This window comes from Mobula birostris, chromosome 15 (assembly GCF_030028105.1).
Source record: "Mobula birostris isolate sMobBir1 chromosome 15, sMobBir1.hap1, whole genome shotgun sequence".
NCBI classification, from domain to species: Eukaryota; Metazoa; Chordata; class Chondrichthyes; order Myliobatiformes; family Myliobatidae; genus Mobula; species Mobula birostris.
This window is the reverse complement of record NC_092384.1, coordinates 51555203-51579668: the sequence shown is the minus strand read 5'-3', so window position 1 is coordinate 51579668 and position 24466 is coordinate 51555203. Positions and strand designations below refer to the sequence as shown.

The window sequence follows — 24466 nt, the reverse complement described above, 5'->3', positions numbered from 1 at the left end:
ATATCATCATGACTAAACTTATATCTCAGCAATTCTTCCCTGCATTCACCACATTTCCTTTGAGTCCTTGTAGTTTAGGGATTTCTGAAATCCGAGTGGGTTGAGTCACACGTGAAGGATTATAATTTTGTTTCATACTCTGCCATAAATAAATCAATAATAATGCTCAATAGGGCAGTCATATAAAATAATCCCAACTTTTAATCATATACAATCCTCTGTGTCATTTCTGTAGTTTTTCTTTGGCACTGAGGATGAAGGTTTTTATAAAAAGAAAACAATCTTGAGGGTGAACGTGGATTAGGATGTCTCCTTCCCTCTTTGTGGATCATTAATATACTGCAGAAGGTTTGATATATACAACAGAATGAGGGAGGTAAATGGCAAGCCTTTTATTAGTACAAATATGGTCATCTTACTTTGACATCATCTGTTCATATATGCACGATGTTTGTGGGGAGAAAAGAAGACTATCTGGTGGATTAATTTGTTTGTGCAGTAACAAATGTCAAAATGAAAGGATATAACTCCAAGTCAGATATATTTCAATGTAATTTTGTCCTTTGTCCACTTGCAACACAGAGCAGCTGCTACCGAACTCCTTCAGAATGGGGCAGCCGAAGGCACAGACTGTGAGGAGGATGATCACCCGCCAGCGGAAGGGGGCAAGCTTGAAGGGGAAAGTATGTTTTTATATTTGCACCAATTTTCCACTCCTGTTTGAATCCCCTTTCAAATTTAATCATTGGATCTCCTGTGGTGAAATGAGTCAGCAACTGGCTGAAGAACAAAAATCTGCTATTTGACTTTTAAAAGAATTAAATGATTTGACTGCCTTGTCACAATCTGAAAAATTATCTTGCCTGCTCAACATTAGAAAGCTAAATGGCAAATGTACTCATGTGGGTGAGTGATAGTTACTTGTGGTTTTAACATGAGGCAGTGGTCATCCCCTCCGGTTGGTTGGTGGACAGGAAAGAAATAAATACCGGAATTAACTTGGCAAGTCTTCACATTCCTGTAGCTCTATGTTCCCACACCTGTTTCATGTTAGACAGGAGCATATCTCTAAAATATTGCATTCATTTATGTACAAATTAATGTTTGTATGAGATTGGATTTGGAGTTAATTGTGGAATGCTTCAAGATTCAGTGTCCATGACTTATGCTTGTTTTTAAATATGTGAGAAGCTGAATTAATAGTTTGATGTTGCAGTAACTTATCTTTTATTGCTCATGCTGTAGTTTTGATATCAAGGTGGCCTGCCAAACATTTTCTCATTCTTTTGTTGCAGTTGTTTGCAATAAGTGGGGCTTAGTGATTGACCGCCTCCTTGTACTTTTCCTGAGATTCTCCAAGACCCTGAATTGCATCCAAGTGATAATTTGGAGGCTCCTTGAATTGCATGTGATGAAATTTGTGGCCCTGTTCAGTGTGTGGGTCGCATTGAGAGAGGTAAGAATCTCTGAGTAATTTGTCAGATTGAGAATTAAGTCATATCAGTAAACTTTGTCTCTTTCTTGCAGGTAAATCTAAAATGATCACTATATGTGCTCTTGTAAATTGATTGATTGTTTTTGATTATTGTGACAGTGGTGAGAGATTATGATGAATATAACTTTCTTCATTAAATTTCACATCAATCTATGCTGTTTAGTCAAGGAGTAATACAGAAACAGGCCATTCTGCCCAACAGGTCCATGCTAGCTGCAGCATCCACCCTGCTACTGCCAGTTCCCCACATTCAGCCCATAACCCTCCAAGCCCTTCCCCTCCATGTGTTTATCCAAATACCTCTTAAATGTTGCAACTGTACCTCCCCCAACCAATTCCTCAAGCTGCTTCTTCCAAGGTACTCACTCTCTGTGCAAAGAATCTACCCCTTGGATCTCTTTTAAAACCATTCCCTCCTACTTTATATTTGTGCCCTCTAGTTTTGGACTCACCAGCCCTGGGGAAAGAACTGTCCACCTTGTCCATATCCCTCATGATTTTACAAACCTAAATCTCTATGAGACACTGTAGGGAATAGAGGTCCAGCGTAGCCCACCTCTCTCTGTAAGTTAGGCCCCTCTGGTTCGGGTGCCATCCTTGTAAACCTCTTCTGCAGCCTCTCCAGTTTGACAATGCTTTTCCAATAACACAGTGACTAAATCTGTCCGCAGTCCTCCAGGTGCGACCTCACCAACTGCCACGTAATGACCCTACTCCTAAACTCAACATCCTGACTCATAAAGGCCAGCATGCTAAACACCTTCTTCACCACTTTGCTTGCATGGCTGTCTTCAGTGATCTGTGCACTTGGACTCCCAGGTCCCTATGTTGTATAACACTTGTCAGTGCCCACCCATTTGCCATTCTTCGGCCCATCTGCCTAAATGATCAAAATCTCTTTGCACTTCCTTGTAACCTGCTTCACTATCAACAAGATCTCCCAGTTTAATATCATCAGCAAACTTGTCAATCACTTTCATATCCAAATCATTTGCATAAATAATGAACAATAAGGTCGTAACACTGATCCCATTAGCTACAGGTCTCCAGAAGGAGAATTGTGCTGCAACCATCATCGTCTGCTTCCTATCAGCAGACAATTCTGAATCCATCTGGCTGGCTCCCCCTGAATCCCAGGTGGCCTAACTTTCCCAATCAGCCTGGCATGTGGGATCTTGTCAAAGGCCTTACTAAAGTCCCTATAGGCAACATCTTCTACCCTACCTTCATCCATCCACTCAGTTATCTCTTCAAAAAACTCCAAAAAATTCATCAGACATGACCAACTGCACAGAAAACCATACTGACTATTCCTGATCGGGCCTTGACTATTGAAATATCGCTCAGAATCTTTAGTAACTTTCCTACAATTGAAGTTAGGCTCACCAGCTTATAGTTCCCTGGCCTGTCCTTGCTACGAAGGTGACCATCCCCTTCTTATTTCTATGTTCTACACAAATGGCATCATCAGATGATCCCCCAAGAGTAATGCCTCTCAACACTGCTGTGAAGTGCTCCCTTAGTGAAAAGGCAACGCCCCTCCACTCTGACCTCTTCCTCTGTCAAACCTAAAGCATCAGTATCCTGGAACGTTGAGCTTCCAGTCCTGATCTTCTCTTTGCCACGTTTTCGTTATGGCCACGATATCTTAGTCCCAAGAAGCAATCCATGCCCTCAGTTCGTCTGCCTTGTCTATTAATCTACCTGCATTGAAATAGAAGCAATTGAAAGGAATTGTCCTATCTGCCCTTTTATAGTACTTACTTGTGGTCTTTAGTTGCTGCATGCACCCTTGTCTTCTCACCGCCTTCACTCTCTCGAGTCTCACCCCCCTGCCTATTAGGTTTAAACTCTCCTTGTGGCAACAGCGAAATTCCCCATTGGGATATTGGTCCCCCTTTGGTTCAAGTGTAACCCATCCCTCTTGTACAGATCGCCTCTACCTCAGTGGAGATCCCAGTGATCCAAGAACCTGAATCCCTGACCCCTGCCCCAGCACCTCAGCCACACATTCATCTGGTCAGGCTGTTCTAGGACTCACTAGCATGTCTTACTGAGAGTTATCAGGAAATCATTAGTCTTGAAGTCCTGCATTTTAATTTCCTACCTAACTCCCTCATACACATTCTGCAGGACATCGTCCTTTATTCTAACTGTGTTATTAGTACCAACCTGTAGAGCAACCTCTAGTTGTTCACACTACCCTCAAGCACTTCCTTCATTATTTTATCTTCACAATGGTGCCACTATTATGTCAAGGGAATTGGATCAGTAACTTAACAAAGTCTATTTCTCAGACAGGTTGGATTCAGGAGAACCAAGTGCGTTTGCCTAATTGTTCTCAATTTGTTTTCAAGCCATCTGTCACGAACTTTCTCTTCATCGTCCTCTGGGCGTTTGCGATGCCCTTCAGCAAGTTCCGTCCAATGGCTTCCTGCATTTCTACCCTGTGGGTCTGCATCATTGTTGTCTGTAAAATGCTGTATCAGCTGAAGATTGTAAACCCAGTAGAGTATTCCAGCAACTGCACTGCGGTAGGAAGTTTGTGCATTTGATGTGTGTAGATAACAATGCTCTGTTAGTCATAGGAAAAGGCTCAGCAATGTCCAGGTTTTATCTCTGTGAGAACAGACAAAGTACAAATTGGCACAATTTGTTAATCTCTGTCGGCATTCTCGTCCCAGGAATGTTTAATGGACTCATGGTAACTTATTCACTGAGCTGGGTAATGGTCCTTAATGAGGTCGGTTCAAAGTGCTTTTGTGGCAATTTTTGGGTCAAGGATGTTGCTTGTAATGAAGTAATACTTCACAATTCATGCTTGTGATTATAAATATAAATGCTGTTAGGACTGATTTATTTGACACTGACATTGTTTTTTAATGTACTCCTGATTCCATAGACCTTCTAAAAATATTCTGTTTCCCTTTACCCTTGTCTCATTTCCTTCTGCCTTGCTCCATCTCTTAAAGCTTGTAATATTTATTTTATCTAAGTTATTCGTAATGTGCAAGTGCCACAATTCTTGTTTAATTTGTGCATGAGTTAGACTGATATGTGGAAATATTTTTTCTCCAGATTTTTCCAAATGGGACTAATCTAAATCCGGATGAAATCGTGCATTCTGCACTGTATAAAGGGCCCGTGGACCCAGCCAACTGGTTTGGATTCAGAAAAGAATTTCCCGTTCTTGCTTATCTGCAAGTGAGTCATCAAAGCATATGCCAATTAGGGAAGAAGAGTGGGAATGTTGTCTTTAATATCTCTGACCCATAATAAACTCTTTTAGCGTTCTGAGGTCATTTTAGCTTTACACTATGGCATGTTACACCCTGCAGGGTGTTCATTGCATTAATTTGAGAAATGGTTTTTCCACCTCTTTCCTACTATCTCTTAGAAGGTGTTGGTGAATCAATCATATGTTGTTGATGACACGTGCCCGCTGTAACTGCTGTTGGATAGAGTACTTGGCTCAGATGTTTGCAAGCTGGAGAGAAATGTTTCGTGATGGTGATATCAAGTTATTGTAGTTATTGTCTCCTTGGTGGAGAGTACAGTTTACTGCTGGAAAATTGGGCTTTCTGTTGAAAAAGCCTCAATATAATGAGTACCTACCACAGGTATAATTCGTAGAAGTTAGAAAACTTTAATGCTCAGGAAATGCCAATCAAAAGCATAGGCAGTATCAATCATCTTGTAGATGATGAGGAGGCTCTGGGCAATCAGGAGATGAGCCACTCTACAGAATAGCCAGGCACAGACCTGCTCTAGTGGATTTGCTTGTCTGGCCAAATGAGACCAGCCTGAACATTGGAGCCAGCTGGGTTGGCAGAGGGGGACTGCTGCAGGTGGAGCTGGGAGAGAAAGGGGTGTGATGAGACAGAGGTGGACACGTAAGAAAAGAAGAAAAAAATAGGCAGGTAGTGCCAGGTGAAGAGAGGATAACAAAGGTGAACCAAGGAAAACGATCTCAGGTAGATATAGGAAGTATGTGGGAGAGTTAATAGTTCTGAGTAATGGGCGGGGCAGGGGGCAGGGTGGTACGGAAAATTGAACAAAGGCAGAGAGTGCGCGGATAGATCTGCAAGAGTGGGAAGGAACACAGTGAGAACGGAACTGGAAAGTACATTGTTCATACTATTGGGTTTAATGTCTCCCTAGTACAGAAGTCCCCAACTCTTTTTTAATGTAAGGAGCCTTACCATTAACCGAGGGGTCCGGGGATCCCAGGCTGGGAACCCGGTGAGGTGCGTTCTTTAGTTTGCATTTAGACTCATTATGGCAGTAGAGAAAGCATAGGACAGACAGGGTGGTATGACAATGAGCAGGAGAGTTGAAAGGACGCACATCTGTAAGCTCTACACAACAATTCCCTTGCCCACGCTTCATCTTGCTACTGTATGGGGGGGGCTAATTGTGAGTACCAATTGAAATAGGCCAAGTTTGGGAAGATGCACCCGAATCGCTGCTTGACGTGGAAGGACCATTTAGGTTCATGGATGGTGGTGAGGGAAGGAGGGGTAGGGACAAGTTCTGCATCTCCTAAGGGGGCAGTGGGGGGAGAGAACTGTGAAAAATTGTCCAGGTGAATTTGTATCTCCAGGAGTTTGGTCATTTTGCTTTCAGTGGCTCACAGAAATAACTTATTTGCATCTCATTTTCCGCCTCATCTAGAATTATCTTCTTCTGCTAATGTTGCTCATTTTTGAGATAACTGTGTACCGGCACCAGGAACACTTCCGCAAGCATAACCAGCTGCCCCCACTCGCCACTGGCACCATCTTTCCAGAAGTCACTCGGCAGCACCTGGATGAAAGCATTGTCAGCTGTGCTAAATATTTCAGCAATTTCTTCTTCTACAAGTTTGGTGTGGAGGCAAGTGAAATGCTACCAACTAAGTTCACATGTCAACAGCATACTTTTACTTCATCACTAATAGTTAGATAATCCTACGTTTCATTGATCACTTAAAGAAGCAGCTAAGATGGGTTAGTCAATGAAAAATCAAATGCCGGCAAATGGGTTTAGTATAGATGGGCAAAAAAAGTCAGGATGGATCTAATGGGCAGAAGGGCCTGTTGTTTTGCTGTATAATTCTATTAGAGAAAATCAGCCATGTCTTTAACATTATTAGTTTAAGTTCTTCTTCATCCAAAAATTGACCTACAATATTTACCGATTCCGGCACTTTGACTTGGCTGTCACGTTTGTTGAACTGTCTTCTCGACACCATTATGTATGTGTCATCAGGACATGGCAAAACATAAATCTTCGTCAAAAGGAAGGGTTCAGCTGTACCAGTGAGAATTTAATTGTTAGATTAGAGAGCTAATGGGCACAACAGACCCTTTTGATATAATCAAGTTGTTTGTAATTTAGTAAGATCATGATTTTAGTTTTAAGTGTTGTGCCCCAAGTCAACGTGTCACATGTCAAAATACATACTCTCAAAGTCAAACAAAAATTGTGCTTCTGTCCGAGATATCTACTTTAAATCTGAATTACAGCTTCTTGTGCTTGCCTTGAGTGATTTATTTCTGTATGTTCTTTCTCCCAGGTTTGCCTCTTAATGACGGTTAATGTGATTGGGCAGCGGATGAACTTTCTCGCAATAATTCATGCCAGCTGGTTGATTGCCATTGTGACCCGACGTAAACGGCAGGCAATTGCCAGGCTTTGGCCCAAGTACTGCCTCTTCCTATCCCTTTTCCTGTTGTACCAGTACCTCTTGTGTCTGGGAATTCCTCCAGCTCTCTGTCTAGGTATTGAGTTCTTCCCTATTTTCCCTCCATTGCAGGTGGGATGTGGGTGTGGTTGGCAAGGCCAGCACTTAATATGAATTGTTAAAGGCCCCTGAGGAGTAGTTTTTTTTTGAATTACGCTGGTCCAGGTGATGAAGGCTCCCTCAATGTGCTGTTAGGAGGCTCCAAGTGTTTGACCCAGTTGTTGATAAAGTCATGATGGTTTCCGACTTGGAGGGCAATATGCAGAGATTGGTTCTCCATGACTCCCTGTGGAGGTGGGCATCATGGGTTTGGGAGGAGCTCTTGAAGGAGCCTTGGTGAGTTGCTGGTATGGAAACATAGGGTGTGCAGTGCTTCGGGGGGAGGAACTGCAGTTTAGTGGGCTGCTTTAATCTTGACAGTGATGCACTTCAAAAGGCTGTGCAACATTCTGCTTGCTGTGTGATCTTTGTCCTAGGATTCAATCGCACAACTAACCAGTACTGTTGCATGCAGCTGTTTATGGAGCTAAAGGTCAAGCCAGACCATCCATGCCTCTCTAGTTTTACATGAGCTGTGACACTTTTAAATTCCAGTAAGATGCACAGAGTTGGGTGGACATGGAGATCTCACAGCTATGGCATGTTCGGTTGTAATTACAGACTATTGCAAAGTGTGGAATGTCTGAAGTTTTCTCAAGTCTGAATCCAGTTTGTCTGGATTTAGTTATGATTTTTGAATTCTGTTAAGTTAAGAAGTAGGCATTAAGTTTGGAATTTTGACTTAGTTTAAATACTCTTTGATATAGGACACAAAAATCAGGTACGACATAATTAAATATACACCATCTTGATTATCTGCCACATTAGAGGTCTCAAAGGTTTCAAAGGTACATTTAATGACAAAGAAATGTATACACTATACATCTGAAATGCTTTTTCTTTGCAACCATCCACAAAAACAGAGGAGTGCCCCAAAGAATGAATGACAGTTAAAAGTTAGAACCCCCAGCTCCCCTCCCCCCTGCACGTAAGCAGCAGCAAGCAATGATCCTTTTTCCTCCCACCGGCAAAAAATAAGCATCAGCACCCACCACTGAGCACTCAAGTGTGAGCAAAGCAACAGCAAAGACACAGGTTTGCAGTACTCCAAAGACTACTTGTTCACCCAGTATTCGACATACCACAGGCTCTCTCTCTCTCCCTAATAAGGGAGAAAGAGGAGTCTCCGTTTCACCTAACTAGGAGCTCTCTCACTAAATTGAAAATTTTTACATAATTGACAGTTCCTCTGTGACCCAGTGAATTTATCCGAGCTTGATTATGCCAGGTTTGGAAGTTCATGTGGCACGGGGCACAGACTTGGAAATGCATGCGGCAAGGGGCACAGACTTCCATTTAAAACAATGTGTTATATGTTCCTGAATGAGAATGAGAATAGAATGCTGGCCGTCTGGCCTCTGCTAAGGCTGTTCTCATGAGCTATAAATTTCACCAGAGACTGAACATCAGAATGGCAGGCACAGCTGTTGAACCAGCAACCACAGTCTGTGAAAACTAACTCAAAAACTCTCTCTGATTGGGTGTTGGAAGATAGAAATCAAAGATTTTTCTCGTTAAAAAACTAGATACCAAGCCACTAAGCTCATTTTTTTGTTAATTTCCTTTAATGGAAGGAAAGTCAGTCTTGTTACCGTGTGATTCTGTCCATTTTTTCTCACTGAGCATCATGTGAATGAAACACTGGTGCCAAGGTTCTGAAGCTAAACTTATCCACTGTGGTTTCCCTGTTTTAAGTGAAACTGAGACCCAAATTCTACAGCAGCTTTGAGGATAATTAAGCTTCCACACTACCCCTCTTAAAATAAAGAACTGTGCACAACCTTCAACATTGTGATAAAAATTCTGATCTCCTGAGAAAATAATACAGATCAGTCTACTGAAAATGTATTCTCAGCTCCTCAGTGTTTTCAGCAGGAAGTGATGTGGTAATATTGAAACAAAGAGAGAGATTGATGTCCTTGCCTTCTGCTAAACTGTCATACTATTTTATTTTCACGTTCACTGCCGAGGTAATTGGATGTGTTATTTTGTTTGTGTCCGTCATTTGAATATTCCAGCCCGAATCTCCCAGCAAGGCAAGCACTGGATCTAAAACCCAGAGGAATAAAGCTCATCAAGAAGTTAGTGTCCCGTAGAGAATCTGGATAAAGATCCAGCCCTGGGCAGGAGTGGTAAAGCCAAGACTTGAAGGCCAGAGAAGCCTTTTTGGTTCAGAGGAGCACCCTGCTTCTCCTGGCCTGAATGGTTTCATACCAAAGTAATTTTTTGAGCAACCTTGGCCTTTAACCACATCCTACTGAATATGAAGCAGCTGTGCTCTGAGATTGTGATTAGCCATGTTAAATTCCTTAAGGATGACTGGCAGATGTTCTTGGGCCTGATTGTGATTGAGTGCAGGTTGGTGGATATCGGAGGTTTAGAAAACCTTTAGTTTTGCAAATGTCAGCCCTGAACGTTAAATTATTTTAAGAGAGTAAACAGAATATTTCATTAATCCTTCACAGATTACCCATGGAGATGGCCATCCCCCATTACCATTCACTCCAGCTTCATTAAATGGTTCTATCTTCCTGACTTTGTGGCTGCCCCTAGTTCCACACATCTTTTCTGTAAGTATGCATCAATGTTTGATTTTAGAAGCACCAGCTACAGAGATTTGTATTTCCTCCTCAAGACTAGGGTCATAATGTGTAGGGAAAAGGGTGCAGGGTAGTAAACTGAGATGTTCACAAATAGGGTAATAGTTTTGGTTTAGGTCAGTCATTGGGGTCTAGCGGGGAGTTGATCACTGCCGAGTTTGGGCGGGGAAACAAATGGGGAATAGCTGATTGTGAAGGTGGTCACGCAGCTAACAATGACGGTCAGGAGGTTGGACAAGAGCCATTGGGTTGGGTGGAGGAAGACTGTTGAGATGGCCAAGGGCATCAACACCAATCAGCTTGAAGGGATATTTACAGAAGCCTGTGCAAGGTCTAGACAGAATGTATGGGGAGATTATTTTCCAGCAGTAGAGTCTAGTACTAGAGGGCAAACCCTCAGAAGAGAAGGGTGTCTCTTTAGAACAGAGATGAGAAGGAATTTCTTTATCCAGAGGCTGGTGAATCTGTGGAGGCCAATTCATTGGGTGTATTTAAACCAGAGGTCGATAGGTTTTTGATTTGTTCAGTTATCAAAGGTAATGGGGAGAAAGCAGGAGAATGAGGTTGAGAGGGAAAATAAATCAGCCATAATTGAAATGGCAGAGCAACCGTGATGGGCCAGATGGCCTAATTCTGCTCCTGTGTCTTATGCTCTTACCAAATTGGTGGATGCCTGCAGTGCTTAGAAAGTGGGGCCTCTGCTAAATAATGCTCTAAAAGGATTCAGCCCAGCAATTGCTTCAATTTTTTGAAGCCTTTGCTGTTTTCAAGTTCCGTTTGCACAAAAATGAAATTGCACGTGACATGTAACAAGATTTCCACTTGATTCTCCATGTCCAGTGATCTGTATGGTATGCACTGAGAACGCAGAGCAAATATATGAGTGCTAAATGTTTTTCTGATTAATTTCCATGACATACACTTTGGAAGGACAAACTCCAAGGCCGAGTACAAAGTAAATGGCAGGATACTTGGTAGTGTGGGGGAGCAGAGGGAGCTGGGGGTACATGTCCACAGACCCCTGAAAGTTGCCTCACAGGTAGATAGGGTAGTTAAGAAAGCTTATGGGGTGTTAGTTTTATAAGTCGAGGGATAGAGTTTAAGAGTTGCGATGTAATGATGCAGCTCTATAACACTCTGGTTAGGCCACACTTGGAGTACTGTGCCCAGTTCTGGTCGCATCACTATAGGAAGGATGTGGAAGCACTGGAAAGGGTACAGAGGAGATTTACCAGGATGCTGCCTGGTTTAGAGAGTATGGATTATGATCAGAGATAAGGGAGCTAGGGCTTTACTCTTTGGAGAGAAGGAGGATGAGAGGAGACATGATAGAGGTATACAAGATATTAAGAGGAATAGATACAGTGGATAGCCAGCACCTCTTCCCCAGGGCACCACTGCTCAATACAAGAGGACATGGCTTTAAGGTAAGGGGTGGGAAGTTCAAGGAGGATATTAGAGGAAGGTTTTTTACTCAGAGAGTGGTTGGTGCGTGGAATGCACTGCCTGAGTCAGTGGTGGAGGCAGATACACTAGTGAAGTTTAAGAGACTACTAGACAGGTATATGGAGGAATTTAAGGTGGGGGGTTATATGGGAGGCAGAGTTTGAGAGTCAGCACAACATTGTGGGCCGAAGGGCCTGTACTGTGATGTACTATTGTATGTTCTATACATAGAGCACAAGAGTAATGTATTTGAATTTCTAGGCCTCTGGTAAACAGCAGTGACTTCAATTGAATCATTTACCACAGAAGAAGACCATTCAGTCAGCATGCCTGTGCCAAATTTTGGAAAGAAATATCCCATCAGAAACATACCCTGGTCTTTGTGCACTGCCCTGGACATGCTCGCTTTTGGGATATAAATCAAGACTTGGCAGTATTAGATTCTTATCAGTAAACATTCAAAAATATTAATTTTAGCTCGCAGTCATGTATCAACAAAGAATATTTCCACTGTTCCTAACTTTAGAAATTGTAAGAAGAGAACTGAGCTTCTTTTTATTTTCAACTCTTTTTCTTACAAATATTACATTACTGAAAAGGAACACTAAAGTAGGAATGGATTATTGATTTAGCCTTATTTAGTACTTATACAGATCATTATGTAACATTTTAATGGTAAACTGCTACTGATAAACTGCCTAGCTCCACATCCCTAACTTTGTATAATTTAATTAGTTGCATTAATAATTGTGATATCTGTTTCCTTCATCCTGTCAGGTGTTGCGTGCCAGATCATAAATCTAGATTTAAAATAAGTAGTTTCTCCGAACAGTTTATTTTGCCAGTTATCTTGAATCTGCGTCCTCTGAGTACCAGTTGTTTCTGGAAATAATTTATCTTAAAATCCTCTGGTACACAAGTCATGGGTGACACAGGCTGCCTATGCAAACATAAAAAGTGTAAGGAACAAGAGCAAGCTATAAAAAAGCTGATGGATTGTGGGACTTTTTGGGTATCAATTCATTGCGCATGTATCAGACATTTAGTGTTCCTCTTGAGCCTCATCCTGAGGTATTTGGGGAGTTCAGAACTTCCTTTTGCCTTGTACAACTTTTTAAAAGTCTGGCAGAATCCAGCCTCCCTGATTAAAAACAGCTTAGGCAGTTCAAATAACTGAAGTGCTTAAGAGAGTATATAAACAATTTAATATTGGTGCTATAAATTTGGAATTAAGTGATTTAAGGAGTTTAATGACTAATACTGGATTTGCTAGCAAGACACTTAATAATTTTTACCTAATTCTGATAAAAGATCAGGGATTTAAAATGTAATTGATTCCTCTTTTGACTTGCAGTTTGGCGTGCTGTTTCTGTCATTTTATCATTTTATTTCCCTTTAATTTTCCCTTTTCCCTATTTTCCCCAGTGGTAGCTGATGGACTTTCAACCATCGGCCCACTTTGTTTTGTGAGCCAGAAAAAAAGCTTATGCGATTCAGGGAGGTTTAGGAGCCAACCTATCCTTTTCTTTCTCTTATCATTAAAGTGTATGATTGTTTATATTCCCAGAGTAATCCGACTCCTTGAGCAATTTAGCTGCCTCCATTGGTGGCTCTCTGGAATCTGTCAGATACAAGAACATTGTGTTGGTGAGGGACTTGAACATGCTACACAAGTTCATTATATAACCCCCTCAGAAGGTGAAACAGAGCTTCATTTCAGAAAGATGAAACCGAGGAAACTTCTTGCATTTAATGATTTTTCCCGTTTTTGAAATTTAATGTCAATCCAGCAATGTGTCTGAAATGAGTTGGAGATTTAACAGTTATAAGATTTATGAAATGAACTTGCATTGCAAGTTCTCACGTTTGATGTTTGTGAGGTGACTTGTGTTTCAGTCCCTCAAGTCCACCCAGTTCCCAACTGAACAATCACGTCATTAATACTCGCCACAGCTTATCCTGCCGAAGTCCTGCAACTTATTTTCTCTCTCTCTCTCACACACACACATTTTCTCACTCTCTCATTCTCCCTCTCCCTCTCTCTCTCTCACACATACATTCTCTCCCTCACTCTCTCACTCTCACTCTCTCTCTCCCCCCCAGCAGCTCCCCACTCTGTTTGCCTGCCGTCTCCCTGCACTTTATAGTATCCATTTAACCTACTGCCATATCTTCTAGATGTGGTAAGAGAGCAGAGAGCCCAGCATGAGCACACACCTCACACAACACGTGGTCAGTACTGAACCCAAGTCTGGAGCTGCAAGGCAGCCACACTAACTGCTGTGTTACATTGGTGCCCAGTCCTGTGTGGAACAAGACATTCAGCCTTTGTCTTTACCTTTTCGATGGACTTGAGGCACTTTTGAAAACAGTTACAAGCGTGCCCTTGTTTACAATATGTTTTAAAATACATATTTTAAAAATTATTTTTAAAAATGAAAATGAAATGAAAAATGAAAGTTATCTTCTTTATTTGTTAATCCATTACATCTTGTGCTCATGGAGACCATCCACCTTGCCTGCTGGCTGTGCTCTTATTTATTGGAAAGAGAGTTGCTACTCCATTCTTGTTGTGAATAACCCTTATTGTGAATGTTGTGTCACTGTCTCAGCTTGTACGTCTGCATTTATTACCCTACGTATTATTGCCCTTTATTCTGCAGCGAATGTACTTACAAAACAGGCAACATCAACAAGAGGAACAGAGCTGATACCGCAGCTCGATAGCCTTCCTGGGGAATGTAACAGGCCTGAGTTCTGTTTTTCTTTCCATTGTTGCTGTCTGCTCGACTGTAACCTTCCAGAGTTCTCTGCTTTAGTTCAGGTTTCCTGCAATCAGGAAAATGCAGGAGAATTTTTACTCTCCTTCAGCTTTTATTCATGATCTGACCTGCAAATGGACTGATGGAATTGCAGAATTCTATGGCCCTGGCTGCTGGCCCTTTTGGGAGCAAAGTATAAAGTTCCATTTGCCTCCTGTTAACCTGAAAACCTGAATTGTTATCTCCTCCTAATTGTCTCTTCTGGCGAATGAACCTAGTCATTGGAAACTTACTATAAACTCTTCGTAGCTTAAACAATCCTGCCAAATCTTATCTCAGTCTTCCCCTCTCTAAGAGCTCCAAATTTCCAGGCCTGTTCACATAACTGTCATCTTCTGCTCTGGAACTCATCCAGTTATTCTCCACTGTAGCCTATCCAAAGCCTTAGGGTTGTCCCTGGTCCCTGGCGCTGAGATTTGGAAGGGATATTTCTGCTGGGTCTGAGCCAGTAGTTTATCAGTGTTGGACTTAACATCCTTGTTTTAGTGCCATATGGGCTGGACTTTCAATGCCTGACGTGTTATGAGGTGGGGGAGGGTGATGTGAAAGCCATGGGAAGTACAAGATCTAGCCACTGCAATGCCATATAATATAGGAGTTTTCCAAGTCTGTGCTCGAGTGGATTCAGTAACATCGCACACTCATTGTTTTTTAACTTCACTATTTAAAAGGAGCACCAGATATGCAGCTTGATGGATTCTGGATTCGGAAGCAAAATTTAAGGCAATGTGTCCTTGCGGGCTGTATAGCGATGGTGTAACAGGCTAACCCTGGACAGCTTTCACCCTGTACCAATGGGGAGGAGCAGGTGAGCCAGGGAAGAGAAGTAATGAAAGAGCAAGTGGGCACTGGCCTTCCACACTTCCACATTACCTGTTAACCCTGTACTTTGAATAGTGCTTCATACATGGATGTCTGTCCCTTCAGGGGTAAATGGAAAAGGCTTTCTTAGGGCACTCTTAGGCCTCAAATCCAAGTAGGTCAAAAGCATCACAACGTTCAGAGCAGAGAACCAAGCATCGTACCTCTACTGTATAACCCACAGGTGGATGCACTGAGCTGTCACAGGGAAAAGTGGTGGCATAGTCCTTGTAGCACAAAGCTATCCATGGGAGTCATCCACTGTGATCAGTTCTCGTAATCATTCCCATTCTCCATATTTAGTAAGTAGCCTTTTCACTTAGATAGAAATGGAAAAGTGTGAATTGTCTCCAAGCTGGGAAATGGATGCTATGTTGGTAGGAGGATCGTTTTGTGTTGAGGCGAAGAAGAGGTTGAAAAGGAAAGAAGTGCGTGGAGTCACCTTCCATTCTGCTTTGCTCTGGTTGTTAATTCAGTTTCAAAATGGCTCTGCTGAGGACATGACACACATGGCATGAGCTGGACCAGCTTCATCGGCCTTTATTTATCTATTTATTGAGATACAGCGCGGAATAGGCCCTTTCAGGTCTTTGAGCCACATCACCGAGCAATCCCCTGATTTAATCCTAGCCGATCCACAGGTCAATTTACAATGACTAATTAACTTACTAACAGGTACATCTTTGGATCGCAGTCACAGGGAGAGCGCACAAACTCCTCACAGGCAGCGGTGGGAATTGAACCCAGGTGGCTGGTACTGTAAAGTGTTGTGCCAACCACTTCGCTACTGTGCCGCCCCCCATGTACAGCTAACACTTACATGCTGATGCCTGTGCTGCCATTTTGGAGCACAATACTGTAACACATTTGCAAACTTGCACAGCTGCTCATGGCTTCAGCGGTCTGAGGGATCTCAGGCAGTGCTGCTTAAAAGGGCTGTCAGTCACTCTCCACTTAGTTGGGGTATATCATTGAGCACATGTGCAGGAGTGCTGTCAGAGGAAATCAGCCTCCATCGTCAAGGACCCCACCATCCAGGCCTTGCTCTCTTCTCGCTGCTGCCATCAGGAAGGAGGTACAGGAGCCTTTCGTCCCAAACCACCAGTTTCAGGAACAGTTATTACCCGTCAACCATCAGCCTCCTGAACCAGAGTGGGTAACTTCACTCACATAGCCAACTCTGAACTGATTCCACAACCTCTGGACTCTCCAAACTGTGTTCTCAATATTCATTATTTATGTATTTATTTATTTATTGGTTTTTTTCTTTTCTGTATTTGCACAATTTGATGTCTTTTGCACATCTGTTGTTTGCCTGTCTTTGTGTGCTGTTTTTCGCTGATTCTATTGTATCTCTTTGTATTTACTGTGAATGCCCCCAAGAAAATGAATCTCTCGGGGTATACATGGTGACATGCACATACTTAACTTTGAACTAGTTGTTGACGGATTTCTCATACCTTTCATGTTATTTTGCCAATATGAATGACTCAATCTCATATTTAATATTCATAATACCTGTATGAATATTAACAATGTGAATATTCATACTCACAACATGATTTGAATATGAAATCAATTCATATTGCAAATCAAGCATGTTTTCTAAGTGTTTTCTGGATTTGTATTGAGTTGCTAACCATCTGTAATTTTAAGGACTTTTTTTTGACTAATTGTCTGGATTCTACACCAACCATTCTCTCACAGTAGGTAGGCTGTATCCCTCTCAGAATGCAGTGTAGCTATGATCGTGCACACATAGGGTAATACTGTTTGCAATACAAGGGGATGTCTTTCTACCCCCTTCCCTCCTCCACAGTGTGCTCTCCTTCCTGAAATTCATTCACTTGTCTGACTTCAGCATGTTAATGAAGTTGTTATCACTGAAATCTGGCACTGCTTTGAAAGTTCAAAGTTCAAACTAAATTTACTGTCTAAGTACTTACGTGTTGTCATACCCTGCCTTGGGATTAATTTCTTTGCAGGGGGCTGCCGATCTTATCTGAAGCCAGCCACTGACGTTGTGGACCTGCTGCTCTGCTCAGAACCCCTCAGCAACAGAAGTGTTGGCTGAACATGTTATTGGCAGACAGCAAAAATCAAGCAAGCAGATTACATCACACATTAAATCCAAGTTGGAAGCTAGCAAATTTAGTCCACGTGCTGTTGAACTACATTTCTCAATAAAATGCCAAAAACACTTTGTCTGTTGCTCTGAAGTAAAGTGAATATTGAAGTACAGGAGCAGTCCAGAAGCCACAATGACAACAAGGGGTAATTAACCTTTGCTGCTGTTGATTGAAGGGAGATCTCTATCTGGGACAGAGAGAATTTCTCCACTGTGTTTTGAAATTCTGCTGACTGATATGCTGAACTGCTGCAATTAAGATATTGATCCTTGGTGGTGTAACTTTCCTGAGCACTTGAAGGCTCCAGGCCTCTACTAACTGGAATTCAGAAGAATGAGGGGTGGGGGATGACCTCACTGAAACCTATTGAATGGTGAAAGGCCACAACAGAGTGGATGCGGAGAGGATGTTTCCTCTGGTGGGGGAATCAAAGACCAGGGGACACAGCCTTGGAATAGAGGGGTGTCCTTTTAGAACAGAGATGAGGAGGAACTTCTTTAGCCAGAGAGTGGTAAGTCTGTGGAATTCATTGCCACAGACAGCTCTGGAGGCCAAGTCATGGGTATATGTAAGGCAGAGGTTGATAGATTCTTGATTATTCAGGATGTGAAGTGATATGGGAGAAGGCAGGAGATTGATGCTGAGAAAAATGGATCAGCCATGATGAAATTACTAGTGAAATTTAAGAGACTACTGGATAGGTATATGGAGGAATTTAAGGTGGGGGGTTATATGGGAGGCAGGGTTTGAGGGTTGGCACAACATTGTGGGCCAAAGAGCCTGTATTGTGCTGTACTATTCTATGTTCTATAAAACTTGAACAGAAAACGATATTCCATTTATATATCTTGTACCTATTGCCCTGCCACACTTCGCACCCTTTAAAACTGCAGCTATTTGATGCTGATCAGTTCTAGCTTGCAACATGGAACTGACAGATACCTGTCAATAAATGCTCACTCCAAATCAAAAAAAACCTCAATTGTTTTATGTAATTATCAAACAAAACTCATTTTTGTTTAGTAGGCAATTCTCAGGTTATTGGTTCTTTTCAACACAGATGACTTTCTGTTACTTATGTGCGTGTCCCATCAGTGGCAAGTATTTATTGATGAAAAGAAGGAGGAGATTCATACCATTGCTGGTGAAAACACAGATAACTCTGATCCCATGGCAGGAAAGGACCTGAATCCAGTGCCAAACTTTATTTACTGCCGGTAAGTTTGACAGAGGCTTGCCCTTCAATATGATTTTAGATTTGCCGATTTGATGATAATATTTCATAGGTGCTAGAAACCTGTCTTGGCTTTAACATTTTTTTCTAGTGATGGAGAACTGCTCTTAAAGTATCTTAATGACATAGAATGTTTTCAGCCCTTTTACCTGTGGCTCAGAGTAATTAATTTAGCTGAACATTTGTTTTTGGAGGAGTTGCAATATTACAACTATGATACAAAATGATTCTAGTTTATCATATTTTGCCAACAGACTGACTAAAATTATACTATAATTATCCTCATTAATGATTACATTTAGTGCCTTGGGTAGTATGGTCAGAAATTGATGAATGTGGAAGTTCATATGTAGTTTGTTCTTGTCTGCAGATGCTACCTGGACATGATTAAGGTTGGGGTCTTCCGGCACCTCTTCTGGCTTGTATTGGCTGTCATCTTCGCCGCTGGCTCCACTCGAATAAGTGTATTTGGTCTTGGCTATTTGGTTGCCTCCTTCTATTTGCTTCTGTTTGGCAGAAGACTTTTACTAAGGCCAGCAACAAGTCGTTTAAACTTTTGGGACTGCTTAATCATGTACAACGTTACGGTCATTGTTGCAAAGAATATGCTCTCGGTAAGTCTTTTCATTATCAAAACTTTGGGTAAGAGTAGAAAACAATGTTGTGAAGTAATAAAGAACAGTACATGAATTGTGATAGAAAACATAGAAAACCTACAGCACAATACAGGCCGTTCGGCCCACAAAGCTGTGCCGTACATGTATTTACTTAAGGAATTACCTCGAGTTACCCATAGCCCTCTATTTTTCTAAGCTCCATGTGATATTAGCAGCTTTTCCTAAAGTTACTTCTAAGTTTTACAATTCAGATTAGCAAGTGCAGGCAAATTAGGCAGAAGATTAGACTGCTTAAACATCCAGCATTTTCATCCACTTTATAGAGCTTTCCTTGTTTCGAGAGGCTTTCCAGCTCTATGTGCCAACCCCATTTTAAAGATATTATGATTTTATTTGTCCAAGGACTTTCTTCAGTCATTGAATTAAGAGTTGCATTTCTACAGATATGGCGAGTCAAAATTATTTGAATAATTCAGGCCATGACCACCCCCCCCTTCATCCTTTGCTTTCTAAAGATTTTACTTTAATGTAACCATATCTCATTATTGTCATATGTAACAAATGTTTATAAATGTACGTATATAATTATAAAGTGATAAATACAGTATGTATATGAAATTTTCTTACAGTTTCCAAAAATACCATTGGATTTCATCAATTGTCCTTTGATCTGATAATAGTTTCATTAGAAAATGTTGGTAGATGATGGAAAGATTAGTTTTCTGTAAACTACTGAGCTGTAAGAAATAAGGAAGTCATGATGTTTAAACTCTGCAGTGGGGGTGCATATTTTGTTTAGAGTCAATGATTGGCACAATAAATGCGGGAACTCTCTCAGTGATGATGTTTGAGAGCTGTGTGAACAGTCATAATGATTATTACAAAGGATACATTTCACTGTAAGTTATAAGCAAGTGCGTCAAGCTGTGATTGTTTTAAGAAATAAGATGGACATGTGTGATGGTTTCTGCAGCTCCTGGCCTGTGTCTTCTTGAAGCAACTCCAACATAACTTCTGTTGGATGATTCAGTTATTGAGTTTGCACTGCACGGTCAAAGGCTACTATAATGGTAAGAGCTTTTTTATTCTCTGCACCGTATTGTCGGTTTGTCTGAGGATTAACTGTGCAAATGGATAAACTGTGCTTGGGCAGTGATGCAGAATCTGTGGTTGTAAGTCTGCAGTCTGATGTTTCCTGTAGTGGTGGAGTCTAGGACCAGAGGGCAGAACCTCAGAATAGAAAGATGTCTCTTTAGGACAGAGATACAGGGGAGGGGGATTTCTTTAGCCAGAGAGTGGAGGCCAAGTCATTGGGTATATTTAAAGTGGAGGCTGACAGGCTCTTGATTGGTAAAGGTGTCAAAGGTTATGAGGAGAAGGCAGAAGAATGGGGTTGAAAGGGATAATAAATAAGCCATGATGACATAGCAGAGCAAAGGCAATGGTCTGAGTGGCCTAATTCTGCTCCTGTGTCTCTGGTCTTATCTCAATAGAAAAAGAAATGAAGCAATCAGACTATGGGTTCACCATAAGCACAAGAAAGTCTGCAGATGCTGGAAATCCAAAGCTGCCTGACCTGCTGAGGTCCTCTAGCATTTTATGGATTCACCATCTCCTATTTTGTTATACCATTCATAAGAAAATTATCCCTCTGGGATCCAGAGTATACTTTCATTTCTTTTGGATTTTCGGGAATTATAATGTAAAAAATAGTCCATTTTGTGAACTGCTTTCTGCTGCTCAAGGGCAGTGTCATCAGTGCATGACATGTGTTCTCCTCAGCAACTTGGCCTTTAAGAAGAATCTTAAGGCTAAGCTGCCATGGTTGTAGTCAGGCTGAAGCACACGCATTTCAAACGAAGCTCGTATTCCAAGCTGCTGTTGTCTACAAATTGCTGAATGTTTAGTTAATGATTGAATGCCAGCTGTCATGATACGATATTGAAAATATTGCTCAACTATATTTTCCATTAGTTATAAAATATTCAAGTAGGTTTTGATGCCAACTTCATTGTATGTCTATCACTACTTTTTCAGAAACCAATTTAAAGGATTCAGAATGTATTTTGCCGGTGGGTGAAGCTGGAATTATCTGGGATAGCATCTGCTTCTTTTTCCTTTTGCTTCAGCGCAGAATCTTCCTGAGCTACTATTTCATACACATGATAGCAGACATGAGAGCCTCCAAGCTACAAGCATCCAGGTACAATAACAGCCGTGGCCCAAAATAGTGATTTATTGTGCAATGAACCTTTACCAAGTTTCCCATTAAGGGTCTAGAAAACTTTCTGAGCCTCAGTGGATGCTCTGTATGTCAAACCACGTGCACCAAGGACTATTTATTGTGGGTTAGTCATGACAAACATTGTACTGGATATTAGGGCATATTCTGGAGTTAGGATATATAGCAAAATATTAACTTTAGCAACAATCTTTAGACCTGAATGTGGATTGTAGATTAAATGTAAAATGCAGCCCTGGACAATAGTTTCCTCCATCTGTGAACTCCAGTTAACTGAGAACTAGACAGAGCTGATTAACATTCACTTTGGGTGTCTGGAGTGTGGGTGCGAAGAAGGAGGTGTGAAAATTATATGTAATTCAAAGGAAGCATTGTAGATACATTGTAACTATAGAATTGTCCTTTGTACTTTAGCATATCATGTAATGTTGGGTCAAACATGCCTCTTCCTCTAAAAGGGTCCCAATAGGATGCCGGCTGCTCATTTTTATTGATTAAATCACTTCTGTATCCACTAGCTTCAGTGTCTGTCTGGTGACTTCGTTCATGTTACAACACTGAACAGGTATTGAACTGCTTTGTAGGTCGGTCTTAATAGCAAGAGATTTAATGATAGGAGTGAAAACGTGAGAAGCACTATGCAGAACCTTGGAGTACTGTGCACAGTTTTGGTCACTCTGCCTAAGAAAGGATAGATTTTCTTTGGAAGAGTACTGCAAAGTGATGTCTGGAATTCTGGAACTGCCAAGTGAAAAGAGATTGTTGACCAAGCTTAAAATAATGAGAAGGGATTCAATAGAAGGCTCTGATATACTTAATCGACAGAAAGTGGCTAGGATGCTTGTATTAGTTGTGAGTGTCTCAATCCAGGTTACAGTTTACAAGTCAGGAGATTTCAGACTGAAATGAAGAGAAGTGTCTTCACTCAGAGGTTGGTGAACCAGTGAAACTTGTCAGTACAGAGGAGCTGTAGAGGCCAAATCACTGAATATTTTAAAAAAGGGAATAAATTTCTAGACATGAAAGTTATCAAGGAGTATGGAAGAGAGTAAGGTGTAAGTGTACCCCACTACAGCAAATAGGATGAGAACAATTAGCTGGTATCTTTAAGAAAATTTTATAAACTTGACCTTGTCCAACAAAAGTATTAAGAAGTTGATTGAATTGTAAGAATGAATGTCATTTTTATCCATAGGGGCTTCCAACTATTCAATGCCAGTATCATCAAGAACATGAATTTCTTACATGAAGCTGAGATGAAGTCCAAAGCACAAATAAAAAGACAGTAAGTCGTTTAAATGGATCGTCTGTCTGATCACTGGGCACGTTTCAAGAACTGGAACCTTCAAACAGAATCTATAAATTCCGTTTTGATATTTACAGACATGCGTTCAACAACTGAAGGGTTTTGTTTTAGCTACCACAATCCGATTTGCAGTCCATGGTAAACCGAGTTGCTTTTCACTGATTCCCATTACTACTGCAGAACGTGGCCTGTGGCTGGGACACCACCAGAGAAATGTCTGCACAAACTAATGTTTCAGGAGTACATTTTTGCCTAGCACAAGAAGGTTAAGGGCCCACAGTCACAGGGGTGAACTTAATGCTTAGAGGTGAGCGGTGTGCCGCAGGCGTTGGGTTCGGTGCTGGACCTGTAACTCTTCACGTTATACGTTAATGATCTGGAAGAGGGGACTGACTGAGAGCAGTGTATCTAGGCTTACTGATGATACATAAATTGAGTGGAAAAGCAAATTGTGAAGAAGATACGGTGATCCTGCAGTGAGTGGGCAAGGGCTTGGCAGATGGGATACAATATTGGTAAATGTGAGGTCATCCACTTTGGGGAGAAAAATGGAAGAGCAGATTTAAAATGGTAAAAAATTGTAGCATGCTGTTGTTCAGAGGGACTTGGAAGAGCTTGTGCATGAATTAAAGGTTGGTGTGCAAGGGCAGCAAGAAGGCAAATGAAATATTGGCCTTCATTGCTAGAGGGATTGAATTTCAGAGCTGGGAGGTTATGCTGCAACTGTACAGGGTACTGGTGAGGCTGCACCTGGAGTACTGCATGCAGTGCTGGTCTTCTTACCTGAGGAAGGATATACTGACTTTGGAGGCAGTGCAGAGGAGGTTCATCAGGTTGATTCCAGAGATGAGGGGGTTAGACTATGTGGAGAGATTGAGTCACCTGGAATTGTACTTGCTGGAATTCAGAAGGATGAGAGGAGATCTTATAGAAACATATAAAATTATGAAAGGGGTAGATAAGATAGAGGCAGGAAAGTTGTTTCCACGGAAAGATGAGACTAGAACTGGGGGACATAGCCTCAAGATTCAGGGGTGTAGATTTAGGATGGAGATGAGGAAGAACTGCTTGTCCCAGAGGGTGATGAATCTGTGGAATTCTCTGCCCAATGAAGCATTTGAGGCAACCTCAGTAAATATATTTAAGACAAGGTTGGATAGATTTTTGCATAGTAGGGGAATTAAGGGTTATGGGGAAAAGGCAGGTAGGTGGAGCTGAGTCCATGGTCAGATCAGCTATGATCTTATTGAATGACGGAGCAGGCCCGACAGGCCAGATGGCCTACTCCTGCTCCTACTTCTTATGTTCTTATGTAATGCTGATTGGAATCTTTTTAAAGTGTAGCAAGAGTACCAATAAAAGAAATATTTAAGTTTCAAATCAACAAATTACAAGGCAAGAAACAATTTCCCAATGCTGTTGTTAAAAGGCACAACCCTTTGTTGTGCTACGACATTTGGAAATGCAATAGGAGGATTAATTCTTCTTGGATGAAGTAAAATGGAAATCGCACATCCTCATTTTTAGTTTAAGCAGAATTTGAACAATAATGATGCCTTGAATCTTTCATTATTATAAGCCCAGTAAAAATTTATGGTTGCTTAACACTTGACCACTTTAACTAAACTTTTCTGTCTGGCAGGATGGAGAGAATTCAAGCAAAACAGAAAAAATACAGAAGTGAAAGGGATTCCAAAGACCCCGGTGAAAAAGATGAAAGAGGTAAAGGTGTAACTTAAGGTGCAAAAATACAAGATGAAATAAAGTTGCACTGATCTTTGAGCCATTAAGTAAATTGAGACAGAGTGGTTAAAACTGTCCAACATAATATAGATAAAATTACAAATAGGTTTCATCGAATTCTGACATGATTGATTACTTGGATTGTGG

General features: G+C 41.3%; 1 protein-coding gene across 5 annotated transcripts in view; it reads left to right on the top strand.

The window, feature by feature from the left end:
- Positions 1 to 24466, top strand: part of piezo1 (piezo type mechanosensitive ion channel component 1 (Er blood group)) — a 311742-nt gene that overhangs the window by 232674 nt on the left and 54602 nt on the right. For all 5 annotated transcript variants that reach the window (XM_072279777.1, XM_072279778.1, XM_072279776.1 and 2 more), the window contains 13 exons: positions 583 to 683; positions 1296 to 1456; positions 3853 to 4029; positions 4574 to 4699; positions 6170 to 6370; positions 7053 to 7257; positions 9785 to 9889; positions 18238 to 18394; positions 18782 to 19025; positions 20002 to 20098; positions 21066 to 21231; positions 22466 to 22555; positions 24219 to 24298. In XM_072279777.1, the coding sequence (XP_072135878.1) occupies positions 583 to 683; positions 1296 to 1456; positions 3853 to 4029; positions 4574 to 4699; positions 6170 to 6370; positions 7053 to 7257; positions 9785 to 9889; positions 18238 to 18394; positions 18782 to 19025; positions 20002 to 20098; positions 21066 to 21231; positions 22466 to 22555; positions 24219 to 24298 (1910 nt within the window). The remainder of the gene's footprint in view (positions 1 to 582; positions 684 to 1295; positions 1457 to 3852; positions 4030 to 4573; positions 4700 to 6169; positions 6371 to 7052; positions 7258 to 9784; positions 9890 to 18237; positions 18395 to 18781; positions 19026 to 20001; positions 20099 to 21065; positions 21232 to 22465; positions 22556 to 24218; positions 24299 to 24466) is intronic.